Source organism: Dryobates pubescens, chromosome 1 (genome assembly GCF_014839835.1).
Source record: "Dryobates pubescens isolate bDryPub1 chromosome 1, bDryPub1.pri, whole genome shotgun sequence".
Lineage (NCBI taxonomy): Eukaryota > Metazoa > Chordata > Aves > Piciformes > Picidae > Dryobates > Dryobates pubescens.
Genome location: NC_071612.1, coordinates 13324541 through 13347546, shown reverse-complemented (window position 1 = coordinate 13347546; position 23006 = coordinate 13324541). Strand labels below are relative to the sequence as shown.

Genomic DNA, 23006 nt, shown 5'->3' with positions numbered 1-23006 from the left:
TATATAAAAGATCTGGTTAAATAGGAAAACATGGCTTTTTTTCATAAAGAGGAGTCTATAACATGAAAGTTTATGTATGTGTATAAATATCAAAGACAAGACATCTTCTGATAATCAAAGTAACTTGAAGGATAGCAAATAAGATGTCTAACCATGAAGTCAGGATGCTGTTCTGTTTCTACTAGTTAGAATAGCAATTAATCGCTTTCAGATAATAGGGCAAAATGTGTGGCAAACTTTATCATTCTAGTCCTGAAAGAATTTTTATTTGCCAAGCCTATGCATAGTGATTTGATGTTATTTTTCTTGTAAATGTTAGTTTCTACTTCTGCAAAGAAACAGGAAAGCAGCAAACCCCATACGTTTGATGTTTACATTCCCCTCAAAAGACTTTCAGAAGGGAAATACAAAAGAAGTAGAAAATCATTAAAATTGATTTTTTTTTTTTTTTTTTTTAGTTCAGTGTGATTTGGTTTTATATCTGAACACTCACCTAGTAGTGAGTAGAAGCCTGGCTTCTTTAGAAGTTTTCACACACTCATGTAATGTCTTACACCTTTGTCTTTTCCTGCTTTATAATTGTTGCCTTCAGTGCAACGATTGTTTTGTCTTTTCCTCTGTATCCAGAGCCATGTGGGACCACTGCACATCCTATAGCTATTTGTTGGGCAAGAGGTGCTAGAGCTAGTAATCAGCTGGTTGGCCCATGAGGCCTGGAACTCCTGTGCTCACTGAGTCCCTTTTATCAAAGCTGGTATTACTTCGAGTCTCTTGCTCATCAACCCAGCCACAGATTTCTGCCAACTTGTAAATGTTTATCTTCTTTGAAATCTCTATTCTTAATTTGACTGACATTGTGTAAGAAGCTCAGCATTTATTGAGGGGTTATTGGATGGGTGGATGGATAGATTAACAGTGCTTTGCCTGAGGAAACAGCAAAGATAATCTGCTGTATCTTATAAATAAAAGTGATGGTGATCTCAAAGGTCTTTTCCAACCTGGTATTAGTATATTATACCAACCTGGTATATTATCCAGCATTTAATTATATGTCATTTTCTTTCCAATGCATGTCAAAATAATTTCTTCCGAAGAGGTAGGCTGAGAAGTTTATACTCCCTTTGTCTCCCTTGAATTATAGTCCTCTTATGTTGGGGTTTTGGATTTTTTTTCAATTAGAAAGACTGGTTGTGGCAGCTGAACACTGTGAAAAGAGTCTGGAAGATTTGCTGCGAGAGAGAAAGCCAGTCAGGTAAGGTGTCCACCTAAAGTTGGATTCACTCACCGTAATGTCATCTGTGGCAAACTCCTAGACATTTTTTTAACTTCTAGTGATTTATACAAATTTTACTTTGTTGAAGCTTAACCTAGAAATATTTGTCAAGTAAAGCACTTGCCTGAAAGGAGGCATACTTGTTTCCATATGATTCTGAAAGGCAGAAGAATTATGCTTGTAACTGAAATGCTTCATAACTCACACAATCTTGTCTGTCTTATATTAGTAGTTTTGGTTTGGTGGTGTTGGGTTGTTTTTTTTTTTTTGTTTGTTTTAAATAACAATTAGATGTATGACAGGTTAAATACCTTCCTAAGAATTCATTTGAAGTTTGTATGTGTGACGCATGAGGAAATAAAACTTTCACTTGAAAGGAGGGAATTTGTTGTTCATTTTTTTTCATATGCAGAAATGTAGTAATTTGCTACCTAAAAAGTGAACAGGATGTCAGATACATATGCCAGGGTGCTAACAACCAATTTGAGTTTGGGTTAACAAAGTCACTTTGGCGAGGCTTAGGTCAAAACTAAGTTGAAAGGCTGGATATCCAGAATATTTACTTACATCTAGGATGTAAGTAATAGTAAACTGTCTATTTATGAAGTGGTCTGTCGGCATAAATATTATCTAACATGGAAATTGTGAAGAGGCAAGGCATTGTAGACTAACTGGTTATTTCCAAAACACACAAATATATAAATATAAAACACAGAGCAATCCAAAGTCTCTTCATTGTAGTTTCTGAAAAGTTTGTAGAGGACATGAGATTTAATCTCTCCTGAGATTCATGTAAGCGTAGTGATCGTGATTACTCAGTAAAATAGTCAACAAATTTTTCTCTCTTTCCAGTTAACATTACACAAATCTAATTAGGGGTGAGCCCATGTAAGATGCCTAAAGGGAGTAATACTGGATCTGTAACCTTTAGAGAGTTGCAACCCCTGAACAGAACGCTGACAATGTTGTCCGTCTTCCGTTTTCTCTTGAGACGGCGGCCTGTTTGTTACAGCCCTTCATACAGTTTTGCATCAGGTACTTAGGGAAAGTTCCAGAAATAGCTGAATCATTAGAAACTCTTACTTCCTTTTCCCCTCAGTTTTCACACTGTTTTTAGAACATTTGTATCTTGGTGTCAGATAAAAAGCAGCTCAGACTCCTGCCTCTTGATTGGCTTTGACAAAGTGGCCTGGTAGCTGTTGTAATTTGCTTTGAAATGCTGGATACAGTGTACTTATATAGATTCTATGATAACTTTTGTCATTTAATCTTGCAGTGTTAGAATTGCAAGGGGCAAGATGTCCTTTTCTAAGGCAGGGAAAAAATTCTCTATCGTAATTCTGTAAGCAGAACTTCTCAAGTAACAGTTGTGGTCTGTATACACACCCATTATGTCCCTCTGTACTAGCATGTGTTTTGTGGCATTCAGAAAGACTTCTGAGACTATTTTAGACAATTTGCTGAGGTATACCACTTTGGGTTTTGACATGCTGAGACAAATGACTTAGTTTGTGACAATTACCTCAGCTATATGGATTGTGAATTTGTTGAGAGTAGATGTGTAAGGCCTGACTTAAATTTTTACTCTTAGCTTCAGAGAGTTTTTCAACTATCTGTTGTTTCTTTTAAGGAGGCAATTGGGATTTCTTCAGGAAGTTGGAGCACTTTGGGTATAGGGCTAAAATATAGCCTGTATGTATGTTCATAGCTTTAGGAGACATTAGTAATTCATCTACTGTAAATTATAGTTTTTGCAGTAGTAGCTAAAAGAGAAATTATTTTCACTTCAAAGTTTCTTGCAAGACTGATGCTTTCCCTCTACTCCTGTTTTTTGTTTGGGGGGTTTTGTTTTGTTTTGTTGTTTTATGAAAACATTCTTGTCTGGTTCTTTTGCATGACCCATAGATTTCCAGAAATTACTTGGATGGGCCAATTTCCAGTTATTGGTTACATGATCTATCTATACCAGTTACCTTTGGTGGGAAGTATCTGGCTTTTCCTGCGCATTTGGATTCTGTTGGTCAGTGGTAGCATAGCTGGTTACACATCCAGAGCTGATGTGTGTGCTATTGCAATTAATTTTATAAACTGTTTATGGAATGTGAGAAGCTGGTTTCTAGATTAATTTTCCTTATGTCTGCCAGTAACCCAAGTCCTTTGCACCTGTACCATAAGCTGATGTAAAATTGGCAGGAAATCTTCGGTTAGTGTTGAAATTCAAGACATTACATTATGGATTGTCTATCTTTACATACTGGAAAACAGGCCATACAGCTGTTTGGTTGTTACTTGCAGTTAATCTTTCCTGAAGCCATGCATCAAGTGTAGCATACATTCCTGAATATATGAATTATATGTGAAAGACAAAAAATGCACTGCAGTTCTTTGTTCAGTTAACCTCAGAGTTTCACCAAGTCTTCTGAAAAATCAGTTTCATATAGGGGCTCAATACTGAAAGTCAGAGCTCTAGCCATTTACTCTATCTGCACTATCACGCTGCAGTAAGTCATTTTACTAAGCATGCCACCAAAAATTTTCTACGACTTGGATTTGCACCGTGTTCAGGAATTCATGCATTACCTAACAATACTTTGACAGCAGTCTCTGGGAATTATAGAGATGATTTATCTTTGTTCTCAAAGTTTACATGTTCAACTTCACTTTTTAAGTACAGATAAGTATTTGGTAATTTATAGCCAGATTACTTTCTCTTTTTGGTGATGCATATTTGGGATCCTAGTAGGAGCATATGCTGCTGTTAGTAGAATCTCAGGTAAACTTCAGGAGCTCTCAAATGGATGAAATAAGTTGGCTCTTTGCAGTTCTTGGCAGAAGTAACTGGATGCAGAGAAGGAATTGAATACAACTCTTTACAGTTTTCTCTTTTTCATTCACAGGGTAGCCATGTGGACATTGTAACTACAATTACTGCTTCTAAAAGTGTCATTGATTCCTGTTTTCTTTACTGTGCCAGCACAGGGCAGCACAATAATAGCAGGGGAGCTCTTTTGGTATTGTGTGCCACAGGAAACTCAGGCTCCAGCCATGGATAAGAGTTTTAGGATAGGGTAGGGTAAGAATTTTAGTCATATATCCCATTATTTGCCAAACCAGTCTCTGTTGTCCTTTCTGTGAGAGATTATAGTCTGGGTCACACTTCTCTGCTTATTTATTCCCAGTTTATTGTCCTGTTTGTTGTTACAAAGTATGCACTTCACTTTAGTTTATTGTAGTCACATTGGTGCAAAATCAGTTCTCTGAAGTATGTTCTGGAGTCAATTAAATGTTTAAAGGGCTGGGAATTTACCTGTGTAGTCAAGAAAAAGTAGTAAATACCTGGTTTAAGCTCGTAATAGTTTACTGCTGTTCAGAGATTTGGAAATGTGTCTTGGTCTGGCGGATTTCCTCATGTCTTCTTGCACATGCAAGGATTTTTATTTACTTGGGATTAGCTTGGAAATAAGTAACAAAAAAATATCATGGGTAGAAGGTTTGTTCTTGCAGTCTCACTAAGGGTACTTTCCATGTTTGTGGCAGTCAGTCTTTTACCAGATTTTCAAAGTTGCTAGTTGTTTTTAGCACTGTTGATACTACAGACTGACATGTAACATGGGCATTTGTTTTTAAGGTTCTCCATCTTTTAAACACATTCACAGCTACTCCTTTGGGATACTTCTTTAGACTGTCAAAGGAGTTATTTTCTCTGCTCCTGTGCTGTTATAATAGAGTTGTGAGCTTTTTCTTTTCTCTCATACTTGAAGTCTGTTTTTTCTTTGAAGAAGTTGATCTGTGCTTACATTCATCATAATAAAAATTCCAGCAAGTGCTGACACTGAGCAGACTTTTGGCACTTACAGTAGACTGTCTTGATTGGTCTTGAGTTTGTGGCTTGGGCATTCTAAGCCTGTTCCTTTCTTCAATAAAATATAGTTGTCGTATGTTTTGGAAGTCATGGTTTTGAAAAATTACTAGTGAACCATCAGAGATACAAGGTGTAGTTTGTTATACATGGAGCATTTGATGGGAAGCAGACCATGTCTGCAGCTGTTTACTAGTTTGGAGAAAACATGATCTGACTGATTTGGATGAGTACATTTTATTTGGCTATATTAAACAGTTGTCTGCTCATTGATTGCGTTAGATTTTTTTCAAGTCGTCCTTGCTGTTAGTGTGCCTTTGGTGAACTTAGAACTCCATCACAGAAGAGATTATAAGATGGGGAGAAAACCCACAATTTTTGAATAGCCAAGATCCTTCAAAAATATTTTAAGACAGGTGCAAGTCATCAAAAGGCTGGAAGTTTTACACAATGTGACTTGAAGAGCTGCATATGAGCAAGACTTCAAGGGCTGAGTGTATTCTGCTTTGAATCAAGCCCGTGTTGGAATTTCACATGAGAGATCCATATGTTGTAATGAGGCTGCATTTAGGCAGGATAAATGATGAAGTAGTAAAATGAAGTAGCATTAATAAACAAACAAAAAAGTGGGTGTTGTTTTTTTTCCCCTAAGCATGTGTTAGAGTCTATAGTTAGGGCATTTAGTATCTGTAGAGTTCTCCTTTAGTGGTTTTTTTTGTCAGTGCTTCTGTTCCAAAATTCTGATGAAGATTTAGTCCTAAGTCCAGGCTTTAATATATTGTCCAATGATGTTTCGTATAGGAGGTTTTTATATTTCTATAAGTAGTTTTTAAACTGACTGCAAATCTGCCTGTAGTGTTCCTTTTGGCACAGGTTGTCTCCTGTGACTGCCTTTCCCTTCACAATAAGAAAACGATTGAGTGGAATGGGAAAGGGATATGGCTTTCACAAGGTGGTTGAGGTGAGCATTTATTGCTTGTCATGTCTGAGTGACTTTTTTAGGTATGGAACTTGTTTAGTTGGCTGCAATATTTGATGGCAGCACAAAGACATTCCAGAACATGTATCTGTGTCTCCCTTACATGTGAAATGTAATAGTGAGTTCATGCTTGTTCCTTGTCATTCATCCCAGAAGGGAGAAAGACAACAGAGGAGTCCTACTCTTTCAGATTATGAAAATCTCTGCCTCTAGCCATTAGAAAGTAGATACGATGGGTGTATCTAACAAAGTCTGTAGATATGGAAAAAGTACATAGAAAGGCATTCTATTTCACTCCTCTGCTCTACCGTGCTTCTTTTGCGGCTGCTTGTAGACACTTTGTACAGATTTCCGTGCTAAAAGCGGTATTAAAGATCTTGAGCTGAAGATGAGTTATGCTCAGTTAATTGAGAACAAAAGTAGTGGAGAGTTCAGAGTCTTTCACATCTAGTGTTAAGAGGATGTTGAGTTTCTCTTGAACAGATCAGACCAGACACCATCCTCAGCGGGAGGGTGGCTTCATCCTGTGGAGATATTTCGGCAAGGAAGTCTGTAGGGATCAGTATTAAAATTCCGTTCTGTGCACATGAGCAAACTGCTACTAATGAGCTAATGGCTGAAAAAACAAATGTCACATTTGTACTGTGCCAATCTCACTGGATTTAAGCCACATTATTAATCTTAATGTTGATTTATGATAGTTATGTTTTAGAAGAAAAATTTCCTGTAGACTTGCGAGAACAAGATGTGGTTACTATACAGTTACTTTAACTTAATACAGCATTTGGCACTTCATCCTGCTTTAAGGAAGGAAAAAAGCAAGTGTTTTTAAAGTGCAAGTTTTTGCATTTGGAACTACTGAGCAACGTCTTCAGGGATAGCATTTGTCACTAATTAGGGATCAGACAGCTGGTTTATTTTGATGCATCGATATGCATGCAAACATCCCTGACGTCATTGTGGTTTGATATCATTTGTGCATATGAATGTTCTCTCTTTGGGTTAAAGCTCTTGTACTTCATAGTGCATATAAAACTGCTTTCAGTCCAAGCTAGCTGCTTTCCTGCCTAGAAGCTCTGCTAGTCCCACATCATCCCTACATCAGTGTTGTGCCAGACTTGAAATGTTAGATTTACAGAACATAATGTTACAAGAAGCATCATACAGCAACTTTTTCCTCACCCTGCAGTTTTATGGGCACTATATCCTGAGCACAGCACTAATCAAACTGGATTGTTTGGCTTCTAAACCAACAGGACCTTCAGATGGACAAATGAACGTGTGGCCTTGTGCATGCATTAACAGCTAAAGAGATAGCAGGAAATTGGAGATTGCTATGGTAGGAGTGTTTGAAAGGCTGTTGAACCAGGCTAGTTTTAAAGTCTGAAATGTAATTTAATTCAGTAACAACATAGTTCTTGCTAAAGGTTAAGTCATTCATGCTATTAATCATCACTGTGTACACTAAACTGTTTAACACATGTTGTAAATTAGCTGTGAGTCTGCAGTGCCATGGGGCTGATGCTGTTAACCGTGGCTCTTGGTGGTTCTTGGAAGTCAAGATGGTCAGGCTTGAGAGCTCTTTATGTGAAGTGAAAACAAGTATGGACAGTTCTTTCTTCTACTGTTATTTAATGCCTGATACTTTTGTTAGCACCACTCTCCAGCCTCTTACAAGGAGTGGCCTCCTGTACTCAAGTACTGCTTGCTTTATGTTTTACCAGTAATCCTTAAACATTTGGGAATATATTCTGAATACTTACCCTCTGTGCTTCGCTTGGTCTTTTTTCTTGCAACTTTTGTTGTATGGATATCTCCTACATCCAACTATATCCACCCCTTAGATCATCACATATCTCATGTGAGTTTCAAGGACATTTAATACTAATTATATGCTGATAAATACATTTATAGTTGATAGTCACACGCATCCAGTTTGGCTACACTTCAGTATTTATTTCAGGTGTTTCCTGCCTGCTGTGATGACATGTACTGGCATATAGATCAAAGTAATGCACTTCTAATGCCTTTTGGAATAGTAGTTGTTAGCTGTGAAATTCCTAACAGCACCATTGCTTATTTGCCTAATTGCAAAGTCCTTTGATCACCTGCACTTGCAGACTGTTTTTCTCTTGGAACTTGCTGTTCTGCTTCACTTTCGAGTAGCATCCTGTACTATTGATAGAGGGATCCAGGTTTTTGAGCTAACCACGTATGGCTTGTAACTTGAGATGCTAGTTTTTCAAGTGTGGTAGGGCCAAGTTCTTTGTTAAAAGAACACTGTTGGAAAGACTACTGATTTACAGGAAGTGCCTGGCTTTTAAAGAGCTGTGCACTGGTACATTTTTTGTTCGTGGCTTCAAAATTGTATTGCACCTTTATAAAATGGGCAGAGAGTTAAGTAGGAATGTGGCTTGTTGCTAATGCATAGTCCTATCATGCAGAGATGCCTGAAGTGCAGCCTTTCTCTCAAAGGCTGAGAAATTTATAAAGGGATGCTTTAGTGCAGTTTCCAAAGTTTTAGGTGCTTTTCCTGCTGTTCTGTAACTTCTAAAAATACAGCATGCTCAGCTATCAGTCCTACTAATAACTATACTTATTTGAGTTAGTGCTTATTTTTGTTCCTTTGAGCTTACTTTCCTTTTTGTAAAAATAGTTTCTTTTTTTAAAAGTTAATTGTCTTCTAGCATGTTAGCTCTGCAGCTACTCTGTCAAGCAGTCAACAGGCCTGCCCTGCCCTCTTGGTTTTATTTCTAATTGGCAGTGCTTCACAGAACTGCAGAAATGAGTAACCAAGAATCAATCCTGTCTGGCTGCAAGAACAGCATTATTTATTGTTAGCTGCTCACGATTTCTAGAGCTGTCAGTTCATATTGCTAGACAGCTGCAACCATCTTAACTGTATTAATAGCTAGACTTTGTTTTCAGCATTTCTTTAAAAAGGTATTAATTAAAAGGATTGTTCCTGAGATTTTGTTGTTCCACCTAGGGCAGCGCAGAAAGACTTGAGAGCCTGCGCCCCGTTGTATAATGAAGTTAGAGACCCAGCGCTTCTGTCGCAGTGGGAAGGAGAGAGTTGGCATGGCTAACATGAAGCAAAATTCTGTTCTCATGCCATAGGGAAAAGTTTTCCATAAAAATCAAGTAAATTATGCTGTTATCTATGGTAACCTTAAATGGGAGAAAGAATCCCTGTGATACTAAAATGTCTGCTTAATATCTGGCCCTCAGATGCAATTGGGCAAGAGTCCTCTCCACCCTGAGTGGTTAACCACATACGCTTCTTGGCTGTGGTGGAAGAAGCTATGGACAGTTGCAGCTCAGACCATTGCCCACTGCTTATGCCCTGGTGCTGTAGGTAGGAGTTCATACACATAAAGCTGGCTGAGGTTGGCAGCTGGCTTAGGTGTAGGGACAGCCTGTAGGCGCTGTGCTCCCCTTGGCCCGCACTGCTAGACTGTATTTCTGGAACCCAGTAGCATAGGTTACTACAGATGAGGTAAAAAAGCCTTGGATAACCTATTGTAAGAAAAAGGATCTGTCTTAGTTTATCTCCATTAGCAAGTAATGTGGACCAGTAGGAACTGTTCTGTAAAGCTATACATCTTTCAGGGGTGTTGATTCCATATATTCCCCAATGTATTTCAATGCATACACTTAGTATGGACCAACTGTATAATACAGGAATGAAAGCCCCTGCTGAAAGACTCAACCAAGGCATTGTTTCTAAATAAAATATCTTTAACTTTTTATTTGTAAATAGTATCATTTTAAGCAAAAACTTCTTGGAAAGTGTCCTCTTAGTAATGCTACCTCAAAATAATTTCCTCTGCTTGCAGTTGAAAACATGACAAGACCTTTAGTCTTGTAATGATATAGTTGCAGAGTTGTTCCTGAGAACACAGATTTTATCCCATTCCCCATCAGCATTAAAACTTAAAAATGTTGCTGTCTTCATCTGTGTTTCTGAAGAAATCCTGATGTGATAATGGTCTTTGTAGCAGAGAATCCTCAGCCTTAGGAAATCACAGATAGCTTCATAAAGTGGATAAAAGGTTACAGCTTCCATTTAATGAGGCTTGAGTTCTGTCTGGGTAAAGACAGGAGGAGGACAGTAGGTGCCCAATGATGCTATTCTTTGATACTTACGTGGCTGTGCCTTTCAGAAAATGTTGCTCTTCTGGCCTTGGTGTATAGAAGGAAGCTGCACTCAGTTAACAGAAGCACAGTAAGGCAGTTCTGGTACTATCCTTCCACCCAGCCCACTTCCCTTTTTTCCATGGCAAAGACTATACTAGCAAATGCTGTGTGCTTAACGAGAGGAGGCAGAAAAGCAGTGATGAAATTAATCAGCGGTATCCTGTCAGCAAACCTTGAAAAGCAGTAGTTCTGAGTGACTAATGCAAGTAGTGCTGACACTTTGCTGACTTTGTGGAATAGCTGCTGAACAAGGACCTAAGTGTCTATTTTAAGTGTAGTATTGAAAGATTTGACTAACTTTTGGATATTCATTGGGTGGACTAACAAGCCAAGATGGCTGGTTTGGTTTAATTACTCTATGAAGTTGTCCTGTACCTGTGCCTTCATTCATTGTTTTATGAACTGTTTTATCATACCAGTTGAGACCTTCATAAAAATGTAACATCATTTGTGAAGTCATGCTTGCAGTTTATAACTTGAAATAAGGAATGAAAGGACTTTCTGAGTTTCCTCAGATGAGAAATATGAACTTGTTGAAAATATCCTGTGTGAAATACCTTTGTGGATGACTTGGAGACTTCCTGAGGATTCTGCCTATAAATGTATTTTTTTTTTTTTCCCCTTATATTCTCTGCTTGTTGCATTCCCTTCCAGTTCATTACATTCTGATAATGTGAATGCATTTCCAAGTAAATCGGCAGTGTTTATAACCTCAGTCCCTAGTGCCATTTTTTTAATCAAACACATAATAAAGTGCTAAATAAACTATTCCCACCTGCATCAAACTCTGTTTTGCGTAGGGTATTTTGTAATTTATTTACCCAGGAAGACCCAATTTATCTTCACATCTGGTTCTCAACCCAGTCCTGCTTTTTATCCAGTTTCCCAGCTGGTTAACTGAGGCATAAGGAGGTCAGATGGCTTTCTTGAGGTCAGTGTAGTGATTGTCTCAGCTGGGATTATACCCAAACTTTATTCTTTGCTGTAATCACTTGGCCACACCACTCCTAACCAGTCCATCCACTTTGTTGGCTGTAATGGAACTAACTACAAATGTCATTTTCTTTGTTTTATAGTTTTGCTTGTATTGAAATACTGTCACATTTATGCGAAGCATTACATCTGTTCACAACCTGGTCCTGTTCCACTTCGAACAGACAGAATCTTTTGTGATGAATCGCCTTCCTGAACTCCAAATGCATGTTAGTTTCACAAGTTGTGGGGTAGTGTTTGATGACATTGCTGGTTTGTGTTGCTCTGGTGTGCCTCCTTAGTGCAGACCCTGTCTGACACTCCTCTCTGGAAGAGAAACATGTATTTTTGCTCCCGTGTATCAGTGCCGTAAGATTCTGAAGACTCTGCTGAGATTCTCTTCCTCTAGAGTTTACTTGTTCAAAGCACTGATATAGTGGTAGAACAAGGTGTAGAGATTTGATCAAGGACTTCTTTAAGCATGCATTTCTGTGTATGTACCCACGAGTTGTAAGTGTGGGGAAAGAGATTTTGGAAGATGGTATCATCAACATAATCTTATCCCATTTGGTCTTGCTCTGCTTTCCTGAGAGCAGCTTTTATTGTCAGTTTCCTCTTGCCTTGAGTCACCACTGCATGGAAGGCTAGTCCACTAGTCCACATACCCACTAGTCTGGTAGGTAAAAAACATTAGAGAGCTCTCTACAGTTAAGGAGGTGATGAGATTTGGTTTCTGGTTCCAGTCCTGTGTTGTTTCGAACTAGATCATACACATGTTGTTTACTAGATCATACACTCTTATTCAAAATACTACTAAGTGTAGATTTCACTTTCAGTATTTTCCAGACATGTCTTTTTTCCTTCTACTGAATGGATTAAGTGCTCCATGTTGACTGTTACAATAGAGTAAAAGCAAGTGAAATTTATAGCTGGCAATAAACAGTTAAAAATACAAATACATTTGTAACAACCAGAAATATTTTTCCTCTCCAAGATTTTCCTGCTGCCTTCATGTTGCATCCAGCTCCAGATATCTTTGTTCCTGTACTTCTGTCCAGGTGCCTCTGTGTGTTCTGGTTAACTGCGCTGTAGTTAGCTACAGTTGTGTGGGTCATAGTCTTCAACAGGGGAGGTTGCTTTGTCTAGAAGGTAGGACTGGAGACAGTAAGCAGACAGAGCAATCTCCTGAGATACTCGATTGTGCTTTCTTATTAGACTCTTTTATTACAGCACCAAAAAAGGCTTGAGAAGATTTATTTCCAGTTGATGCCACAAGTGCACTTCTGTTAAGTATGATGAATACAGTGAATTCACGTGCAGATTGGCATTTGTTTTCTTTTACACTGGAGGAAAAGAAACCTGTGTGAAGCTGTAGCTTCCATGTTACTGACCTAAATGCTGATTTATTTTTTTTTTTCTCTTCATTATTTGGTTTGAATTTTTTTTATTTTTGTTTGTTTATTTTTTGGTTGGTTTTTTGTGTGTTTTTTTTTTCCCCTCACATTGGAACTATTTTTTATTTAAACAGTTTAATGGGTCAAGTCTCCTGACCCACACATCTCTCATTTCCAGCTGTATTATCTATGGTCTTCTTGATCGTAGATATTCAAAATGTCATGCATCAAGTAGGTTTTATTTTCTCTTCAGCAGCCTGTGGCATACGTAGGGACTCCTGCTGCTGGCTGTCAAATTCATTTTTCCAAAATCAATCTTCTTTCTGTGGAGTTAATTGTTTTCTTGCTTGAACCTGAAATTTAAAATTGGTATTCTGGAAGTTACAGCAACAGAGCACCATGAGAAGGTCCTCAGGATCAAATAGACAGCAAGGAGATCTTACCAACACAATGCTCAGTGGCTGCAAATTTCCACAGTAACTCCTTGCCAGTATTCTGTAAATATGAACGTGGATGAGAGACTTGGAATAATGGTTATCCTCTTATGAAAGCTGTTGAAGGCTTACAGGAATCACATTGTGTTCTGAATTAATAAGACATGATGCTTAGGAGGCAAACTTCCCCTGCCCTCCCCTCCACTAGAAGCAAGCCTGAATTAAAGAGGTTGGAAGCCAGGAAAATATCAGGGAACATTTTGTATATGCTTGTCCCTCTCTCATAGGCATCTGCCTGCCATCTTTTTTTGGAAGCAGGATGGTCGTCTCAAATGGTTTTTAGTCTGACCTAGTATAACCCTTTGGGTTTGGAAGACATTATCACTGCCATTAAAAATCACAAATAAGTTAATAAATAACCAAACTAAATAGGTGGTATTGTTGGGTTGGGGTTGTTTGTGGGTTTTTTGCAAGAATTCAGAATCCCACCTTGACATAAACTTTCTGATTTCTAAATATGTTTTCAACCTTTTTTTGGTTTGATCTTGTTGCTTTTGTAGACCAATGGCTTGGTCAGGTCTCCCTAGATGTTGGTTGTTCCTGTGTGCTGCTCTATGTTCACTTTTAGGTCTTCATTCTATTTGTTAATTCAGGGTCTTACTGACTTTACTTGGTTCTTGATAAATTCCTCTTCCTTCCCTTCCCTTCCCCCTCCCCACCTTCAGTTTTGTTAATATCTGATACTTTTGAAGAAAGGTAAGAGACTCAGTGTACCAGTTGCTTCTTGTACAACTTTTCCCTGTCACCCTGGCCTGGAAGCTGGTCTCAAAAAGTGACAAGTGTTGTAAACTATCAGATTATTTCGTCAGTGGGTTTGCAGCACCACAAAAGAATGAAACTCTCCTAAAACATCTGTTTCCTAACAGGTTAGATTCCTGAAGTAAACTTCCAGAAAATGACTTTGCGTCCTTCACAGTAAGGATTCAACAGGCTGGTGATCAGGCTGACAGCTAAGTGGAAAAGTTCATGTGTTTCGTGAAGGCACAATGCAGCCACCTGTATACTATTACAGTGTGGCAATTAGTCATTTGTCTGGTATAGCTTTTGGTCTGAGAAATCCTGGAGGTAATAAAACAATCCTCATTTTTGTGGGTTTTTAACTGTCTTCCCTTCTCTTTCCACCCACAAATGCCATGGCCTCTTAACCATGCTGGTTTTGTAGTCTTGGCTAAACTTGCTCATATAAACTTGTCTTGGTTTTTTTGGGTTTGGTTTATTTTTATTGATTTTTTTTTTTTTCTTCCTGCTTACAATAGAAATTTGAGGGAGGAATTAAGTTATCTTTTGTGCTTCCTTTGCTGTACATTCTGGTTCAATACATTCTGTGTAATCAAGCTGCAGTCCTAAATCTGGCATTGGTTTTAATCCTTCAGTTCTTTGTTTCTAGAATGAAACCCCTTTCCACGGGGCTACATGCCTGCATGTAGACCCTATCAAGGACTAAACTACTAGAGTTGCTGTGTCACCTGATGGTGCCTCCCCAACACAGAAGGGGAATTGGAAAAGGGAGACAACACTTGTGGGTTGAAATGAAAACACATTTAATGAAAGAACAAAACTAATACGAATGCAACTATACAGTACACAAAGTTATACTAAGCCAAGGGAGTGTACAGTGGTCAGAATAAATGAGAGAGCAGTCCTTGTGAGCAGAATGATAAGCAGGCTCTACCAGAGATACTGACCTTGAGAGGAGGAGTAGGAGCCTGAGTCTCCTGTCCTCAGCAAACTTCTTTTACAATGAATAGGATGTTTATGATATGAGATATACCTAATAGCCAGCTTGGGTCAGCTGCCCTGCCTTTTGCACCTTCCCAGCTTAAGTTCCAGCTCACTTGAAACTTCTAGCAGCCTGCATCTATATCTATTTTGAGCAGTGGAGTTTTTTTGCTTCACTGTTTTGAAGTCACAATCATAATCATTAGCTGCTGAGATGATGAGGGGATTTCATCCCACACAACTGTTGTTATGGCTCTTGCTAGTTCAGTGATACAGCATGGTTGATGTTGAACCTGCTATGCCTCCATTTTGCTGCCTTTTCTCCTGTCTTGGTTCTAGCGCTTTTGCTGTTGGCTTTTTCTCCCACCTCCTGATAACGGAGGTTACCGAAGCCTCTGCAGTTCAAGAGCTCCAGTGGCTAAACCACTCCTCTAGTGATTCAACTATAGCTAGTCTGTTTAAAATTAAAACCAGGCTTCCAGATAACAAAGGGAAAAGTTTGGGAATCTGCTCAGACCTTGCCACCAACAGTGGGTACTGTAAATGTCTTTCTCACAGATTTTTCTATTTATGGAGTGTTTTTTAAAGTTAAGCTTAACCTGAGACCTGGAAGCAGCTTCATGAGTGCATCTTCTACACTTGCTGAACTTCTTTGCAATGCTTGGAGTGTTGACAGTGGCTGTAGAAACTAGGAGAGCAGAGACCCATGATACAAGGGGACAGCCTTGGTAATCATCTCCAGTGAGGCAAGGGATTGCTGTTGAACTTGGCCTTGGGGAGTTTGAAGCAGAGGGACCTCCTGTGCTCAGTTACCAGCAGTGAGTGTTGTTGTCAGACCCTTTGCAATTAAGTGCAGATCTCGTGGGTGATAGCCACAAACAGTGTTCTTGGCCTAATAAATGAAATAAGAACTAGGTAGTGTACAACAGCAGTACCATGAGCTTGTACAGAGTTGCCTCTTTTCTGAGGTGGTACATCACCTTGAGGGTGAGGTACTTGGCTGAATGCTTTTGCCCAACATGGTGGCATGAAGAGCTGAGGAACACTGAGAATTACGTGCAATAAAAAATGCTTAGCATTCATGTGATGCTGGCCCTGGAGGTTTTATCCTAAGGAGCAAAGAATCTGAAAGCAGTATTATCAGGGGTTTGCCTGGGCTGTGCTATCGATTGCACGCCAAGGCAGGTAATAAATGGGTGTCTGAGGCCCCCTAGTGCCACCAGAGCGCACTGTTCTCCTCAGGCACACCGTCTACCAAGTTGCACGAAGAAACACTTTAAAGGCTAAAATACTTCACAGTGTACTAATTGTTCGCATGTGATTGTTTCCTTGCTGGAAACATGAATTCCTCATAATTTATTTTTCACGTTTTGTTTTGCAAAGCTGTGCAGAAATTGGGAGAGAGGATTCTGTTTGCAGCCATTGTTGGTAATGTTTGTGTGGCAGGCAAAAACCTCTCTGGGGAACCGAAGGCTTGTAAGGGACATTTTTGGCCACGGTTACATCTCTACCCAAGAATGACAGGGAGGAAACTCTACACAGCTAGTAGTGGCTGATGCTGTGGTCTATGATGTAACTTGGGTGTGGGAGGGATGGGGAAGGAAAAGTGCCCTTGAGGGAGGATTGAGATAGTTGTGGGGGTTTTGTTTGGTTTTGTGGTTATTTGCCATGTGGTTTTGGTTGAATTGCTAAGACCTTGAGAATCACTCCCAAATGCTATGATCCTTAGATCATAGTGTGGACATCTGTTAGGATAGCTTCCTTTTCTGCTTAAAATTTAACTTAAAAGTGAGTGTTCACAGCTAGTGTAAAGTAGCATAGAGCTATAGCTCAAGGAAAAAGTTTAAAGAATAGTACCATGTAAGGGAATAATGGTGGCCTTAGACTATTGTTAAAACAGCTCTTTTGTACTTCTCTGTTGTCTTGGTCTCAGAAGTAATTGGAATTGTGGCTTTGTCAAAATCTAGCTATTTACTCTGTAAACATGTTTTTGGTATTTCATCAGGTATGAACAGTAGCTAAAGACACTAATTTCGGTGTTTGGCTGGCTAACTGCCTTGTCACTTGCCCGTCTGTAATGTTCCCCCTCATTTGGCTGTCACAAATTTTTAATAAGCAGGAGAAGGTGGTGACCCTTGTATGAAAAGCTACTGCATGTTGTTATTTTGAAAGGAATTTTTAAAATGGGGATGTAAAGTTAGGCCTTTGTAAAGAGAGATGCTCTGTGTTCTGCACATTTTTATAAGCCGGTCTCTTCACAGAGAAAGTTGCCAAACAGACCTGAAATGTGCTCTGAGGGAGAGTGGGTGGGAAATAACAAGGGTTAAAATGTTAAAGGGAGATCTCTTGGAGTGGCATTAAATCTGTGCCTTTTCTTCTCACACACTTAGGAGACTTCATGCTGATGGTCTCTGTACCAATTCCTGTTCACTTGTTCACAGAAACTGCTCTTTAGAGTTATCAGTTCTTACAGTAAATAACTTTTGTCGAAATACATAGTTATGTCAAAATGGTTTCCATTTCTTTCCAAAGATTGTAAGATTGATAATTCCAAGGCTATAAGCCAAAATGTGCTGAAAATTCATTCTTCTGCGCTTTATTTTGTTCCTGGTTTCAGATGTTGAGACGACCAAAAACTAGATCTCGCCGAAGGAGTGATCACTCCTAGATGTTCCTCTACACTGTCTTTCAGTTGACATCTGAGTTTCAAATTAAATTCTGTTCAATTGATGTTTTCTGTGAACATCAATAATACATTTAAGAAGAACAAAAACAAAGGAGGGTTGGGATTCTTTTTTCTTGATTAGTTGAGGTGTAGCTCATAATTTCTGTTGCAGGGAGTATTTTATATTTTGTCACAATCTTCTGCCATTTTTGATGACCAGTTCAAATTGCAGGGTGTTGAATGGCATTGAATACGTCCTACCATGTTCAATGTTGATCCTTTAAACTCTTCTGGAATTGTAACTGCTTCACTTGGTTTTGTAATGTGGGGAGGCCTGTGGATGTAGTCTACCTGGATCTCAGCAAGGCCTTTGACACTGTCCCTCACAGCAAACTCCTGGCCAAGCTGTCAGCCCATGGCTTGGATGGGAGCACACTGTGATGGGATAGGAACTGGCTGGAGGGCCGAGCCCAGAGAGTGGTGGTGAATGGTGCCACATCCAGCTGGCAGCCAGTCACTAGTGGAGTCCCCCAGGGATCAGTACTGGGTCCCCTGCTCTTTAACATCTTTATTGATGATCTGGATGAGGGGGTTGAGTCCATCATCAGTAAATTTGTGGACGACACCAAGCCTGGGGCAGGAGTTGATCTGCTGGAGGGTAGAGAGGCTCTGCAGTGGGACCTCGACAGGCTGGGCAGATGGGCAGAGTCCAACGGCATGAGATTGAACACATCCAAGTGCCGGGTTCTGCACATTGGCCACAACAACCCCATGCAGAGCTACAGGCTGGGGTCAGAGTGGCTGGAGAGCAGTCAGGCAGAGAGGGACCTGGGGGTGCTGGTTGATGGTAGACTGAACATGAGCCTGCAGTGTGCCCAGGCAGCCAGGAGGGCCAATGGCATCCTGGCCTGCATCAGGAACAGTGTGGCCAGCAGGAGCAGGGAGGTCATTCTGCCCCTGTACACTGCACTGGTTAGGCCGCACCTCGAGTACTGTGTCCAGTTCTGGGCTCCTCAGTTCAGGAAGGATGTTGACTTGCTGGAGCGTGTCCAGAGAAGAGCAACAAAGTTGGTGAGGGGCTTGGAACACAAGCCCTATGAGGAGAGGCTGAGGGAGCTGGGATTGCTTAGCCTGGAGAAGAGGAGACTCAAGGGTGACCTTATTGCTCTCTACAACTACCTGAAGGGAGGTTGTAGACAGGCAGAGGTTGGTCTCTTCTCCCAGGCAGCCAGTACCAGAACAAGAGGACACAGTCTCAGGCTGCACCAGGGGAGATTTTGGCTGGAGGTTAGGAGGAGTTGTTACACAGAGAGAGTGATTGCCCATTGGAATGGGCTGCCTGAGGAGGTGGTGGAGTCACCATCACTGGAGGTGTTCAGGAGGAGACTTGACAGGGTGCTTGATTGCATGGTTTAGTTGGTTGGGTGGTGTTGGATGATAGGTTGGACACGATGATCTTGAAGGTGTCTTCCAACCTGGTTTATTCTATTCTAATAGCTGTGGAACACTACATTTTTACAAATTAAGAAGGGATAAATTTGATATAACTTTTGTTTTTTTCTTTTCCAGTCCCTCAAGAATCTTATGCATTGCATATGAGGTTTTGCAAGGTTTGCAATATATGAACAAGCATGGAATGGTCCACCGAGCACTCTCTCCTTGCAATATTCTTTTGGATCGAAAGGTACAGCTACAACAATACATCTGTGGGTTTGTTTGGTTTGTGGTTTTCCTTCTTGCTCCCAGCAAGTAACATGCTGTGTCACACATGGAGACTGGGCAGTTGCAGTCCTTCTAATGGGGGGAAAAATTGTTTATCTGGAAAAGCGTTAGCTTAGCTTTGTTGGGGTGGGGGTGTGTGTGTTTTCTTTGGTTGGCTTTTTAATTACAAATTTCTCTCATTTTCTATATTTCAAAATTTTTTTTTTTTTTCTTTTTCCCATGTTCTTCTACCACAAACCGATTTTTTTAACCTTTTAATTCTTAAGAAGAGTTTACTTTTCATTGTAATTAGCTTCAAGACCTTCCTAGGAATAGGGAAATACTTCTTCTGGCTAATTAGCTGTTAGTAGTGTTTCCTATGCTTCCTGGTGACCTGATACTTGACTCTTTTTCAAGATTTCAACATATTTTTTTGTTAAATTATTAACATTCCAGTATTTCTCAATTCTGTTGTTACAGACCATTAAGTTGGCAGCATCTGCTACAGGTTTTGCTTATAAAAGCTGAGGAAAATGAATAGCTGCTGTTGTACTCAGAGCAGTCTCTCTATCTGAACTAGCAGCTGAAGAGCTTATCCTGTATGCATAACACCTTTCTCATTCCTCTGCTTACTCACTGCTAGATCCTCCCCTAGGATGGCAGAAAAGAAAAAGGGACACTTTTCTATATTTGTAAACAAAGTAACAATGCTCTAAGAAGTAAAAGTATTTTAATGCACTACTAACATCAATAAAAGAAGGAAAAAGGGCCATAAGACCAGAAACTTCTGAACTTTTCCCTTGCGCTTTGAAGAGTTTGCTGATGGAGCCTTCGCTGTTGCACCATCGGCAGGCTGGCTGAGTACAGTTCAAAATCTAGCAGAAACAACATCTCAATTTAACTTCTATGTTTATCTTTTTTTATTGCTTTGGTGTTAACTTTCTGCCTCCAGAGAATAAAAACACCTGGAAAACTTGTTTGTTTGAAATGTGGGTTGATACAGTTAGGGAGAGCAAGATAAATTGAGGGGAATGAATGGAGGAGCAGGCTGGGTAAAGGAAGAAGGTGAGGGAATAGGGCTGATGCTTAGGGAGTTCTCGTATTCAAACAGGATTTTGAGCAGTTTTCAAACAGGGAAAGTGCTCAATAGAGTATTAAAGCTGTTTTTACTGAAAACATACTATGAGTTACAAAGTCCTGATTTTCTTTTGTGTTCATGTACTTAAGGCTCTTAAAAAGTAGAATTATTTGAAGTAAGCATCCTAGTAACTTGGAGTTCTGCATAACAGGAGACAAATATAAGAGGATGACTTTGTATAGGTATCTGTCTTTCTTCTGACATCTGATGCAACTTGACATTAATTTATTTTTTTAAAACTTAAACACAGATTCTGCAAATGTCCTTTTTTTTTTTTTTAATTCCACGTTTTCAGGGTCACGTGAAGCTGGCTAAATTTGGACTCTACCATATGACTGCTCAAGGTGTTGATGTTGATTTTCCTATAGGGTAAGGCTGTAGCTACACAAATGTATCAGGAATGTATTTTTTTTATCACGAAATATATGTATGTTTTGAGAAATTACCTTCAAAAATGTGTTGCACACACAGGTTGCTTTTTTAATTCCTACCTATCCTTTATATAGAAGCTTCTGATTATGCCACTGAAGAGAATATCCTCTCACTAGGTGAAATTAATGAAAGACAGAGAATGGGTACCATGCAGGAATGTTACTGTAATTATGCCATGTCAGTCCTTACTGCCTGAATTTGCTCTCAAATGCTAGTAGTTCCTTGTGAGACAAATTGTGGAGCTAAGAGCTAATTTCAAATCCAGGATGAGCACAATCAGGCTTCGCTTTTTCTCATCTGTGCAGGCATGTTGCCTGTGTCCAGTTCTGGGCCCCTCAGTTTAAGAAGGACATTGAGACACTTGAACGTGTCCAGAGAAGGGCAACAAGGCTGGGGAGAGGCCTCGAGCACAAGCCCTACAAGGAGAGGCTGAGGGAGCTGGGGTTGTTTAGCCTGGAGAAGAGGAGGCTCAGGGGTGACCTTATTGCCCTCTACAGCTACCTGAAAGGTGGTTGTAGCCAGGAAGGGGTTGGTATCTTCTCTCAAGCAACCAGAACAAGAGAACACAGTCTCAAGCTGTGCATGGGGAAGTTCAGGCTCGAGGTGAGGAGAAAGTTCTTCTCTGAGAGAGTGTTTGCCATTGGAATGTGCTGCCCTGGGAGGTGGTGGAGTCACTGTCCCTGGAGGTGTTCAAGAGGGGATTGGACGTGGCACTTGGTGCCATGGTTTTGTCATGAGGTCTGTGGTGACAGGTTGGACTTGATCTTTGAGGTCTCTTCCAACCTTGGTGGTTCTGTGATTCTTTATCATTTTGTGATTTATTTTTGTGGGGTGAACTTACTGTCTAGACATGCTTTGTTGCAATGTTTCCTTACCACTTTTTGTTTTTATGAGGTGTCATGTTTGCAGTTTAAATACTGGTTGTTAAAGAGGTGACCAGAATAAGTAATGATGTTTCTATTCAAGTTTTGAATTATTTTAAGTGTTCTAGTGAATTGTTGACAAAAAAAAAAGAAATAATGATACTTTAAAACTATGTAGCAGCAGTCAGAATGTGTCCTCAACAGCTTTTGTTGCTCTCTCTTCCTTCACAACATGAAAAGTTACTCGATGGAAATGCTGTCAGTGGTGTGGAATACAGTAAGGGCTCTAAAATATGAACCTAGTGTACAGTTATCTAATGTATTGCTGCTAAAACTTGATACAAATTTTCATTGAGATAAGCAGACACACTACTTTGAAAGCTGCTCTTATTCCCTCCGTTTTACGTAGTAGGCTCTGTGTTTTGCAATTACAGTGAAACTGCTGCCATGTCTAGATTTTAACTCAATTCACTAGAGCAATCTGTGTTGCTATGAATTCTACTTTATCAAAATGCAAAATTATTTTGATTAACTGAAAAGTAGAGGTTTTTTTGACATGCAGGATTTTACTTAATGCTTATGTACCTTTCTAGGTATCCATCATATCTGGCACCTGAAGTAATTGCACAGGGAATAGTCAAACCAAGTGATCATACTCAGTGTGAGAAGCCTCTGCCTTCTGGCCCTAAATCAGATCTGTGGTCTCTTGGTATAATATTATTTGAGCTTTGCATGGTATGTAAGAGGATAATTCTCTTCATTAAGACTCTTGGGGAACAGTTAACTTGATTATCTTTGAGTATGGGGTTAACGACACCTTGCCCATCACGAGGATCCAAATACCAGAATATGTTAACATTTCTACCTGGACATTAATGGTGGGAGTTGAAGTAGTAGGATATATATTGACCTGGTATGTGTGTTAACCATGAAGGGCAGCTGCCTGTGGAGCCACAATAATGTCATTGCATGATAGAATTCTTAGAAAGGAATAGCTTCTGAACCAGGAAGTCTCTCTAGATAATTGGGATTTTTTAATTGTGCTTTCAAGCACAAAATAAGCATTGCTGCCATGCCCTCATTCTCCTTGGAGAGGATGAGAAACTAATGAAGTGTCACTGAGAGGAAGAGAGGAGAAAATCTGCCTTACCACTAGAGTTTAAAGAGATTCTGTGTGGAATTAAAGGGTTTATTGGGAAAATGCTTGTTTGACTCCAGAGGTTGAAATTACAGCAGCATAATCTTTACTGTTCGTATATTTTAAATTGGACTTCTCTCGTTTGAACAGTAACATTCTGTAGGGTGATGTGATCTAGC

The 23006-nt window shown here is 39.7% G+C and overlaps 1 protein-coding gene across 1 annotated transcript in view; it reads left to right on the top strand.

Moving 5' to 3' along the window:
* Positions 1-23006, top strand: part of TBCK (TBC1 domain containing kinase) — a 94441-nt gene that overhangs the window by 1296 nt on the left and 70139 nt on the right. Inside the window, exons 2-5 of the mRNA XM_009902238.2 lie at positions 1180-1252; positions 19125-19239; positions 20690-20763; positions 22283-22424. Coding sequence (XP_009900540.2) covers positions 1180-1252; positions 19125-19239; positions 20690-20763; positions 22283-22424 — 404 coding nt within the window. The remainder of the gene's footprint in view (positions 1-1179; positions 1253-19124; positions 19240-20689; positions 20764-22282; positions 22425-23006) is intronic.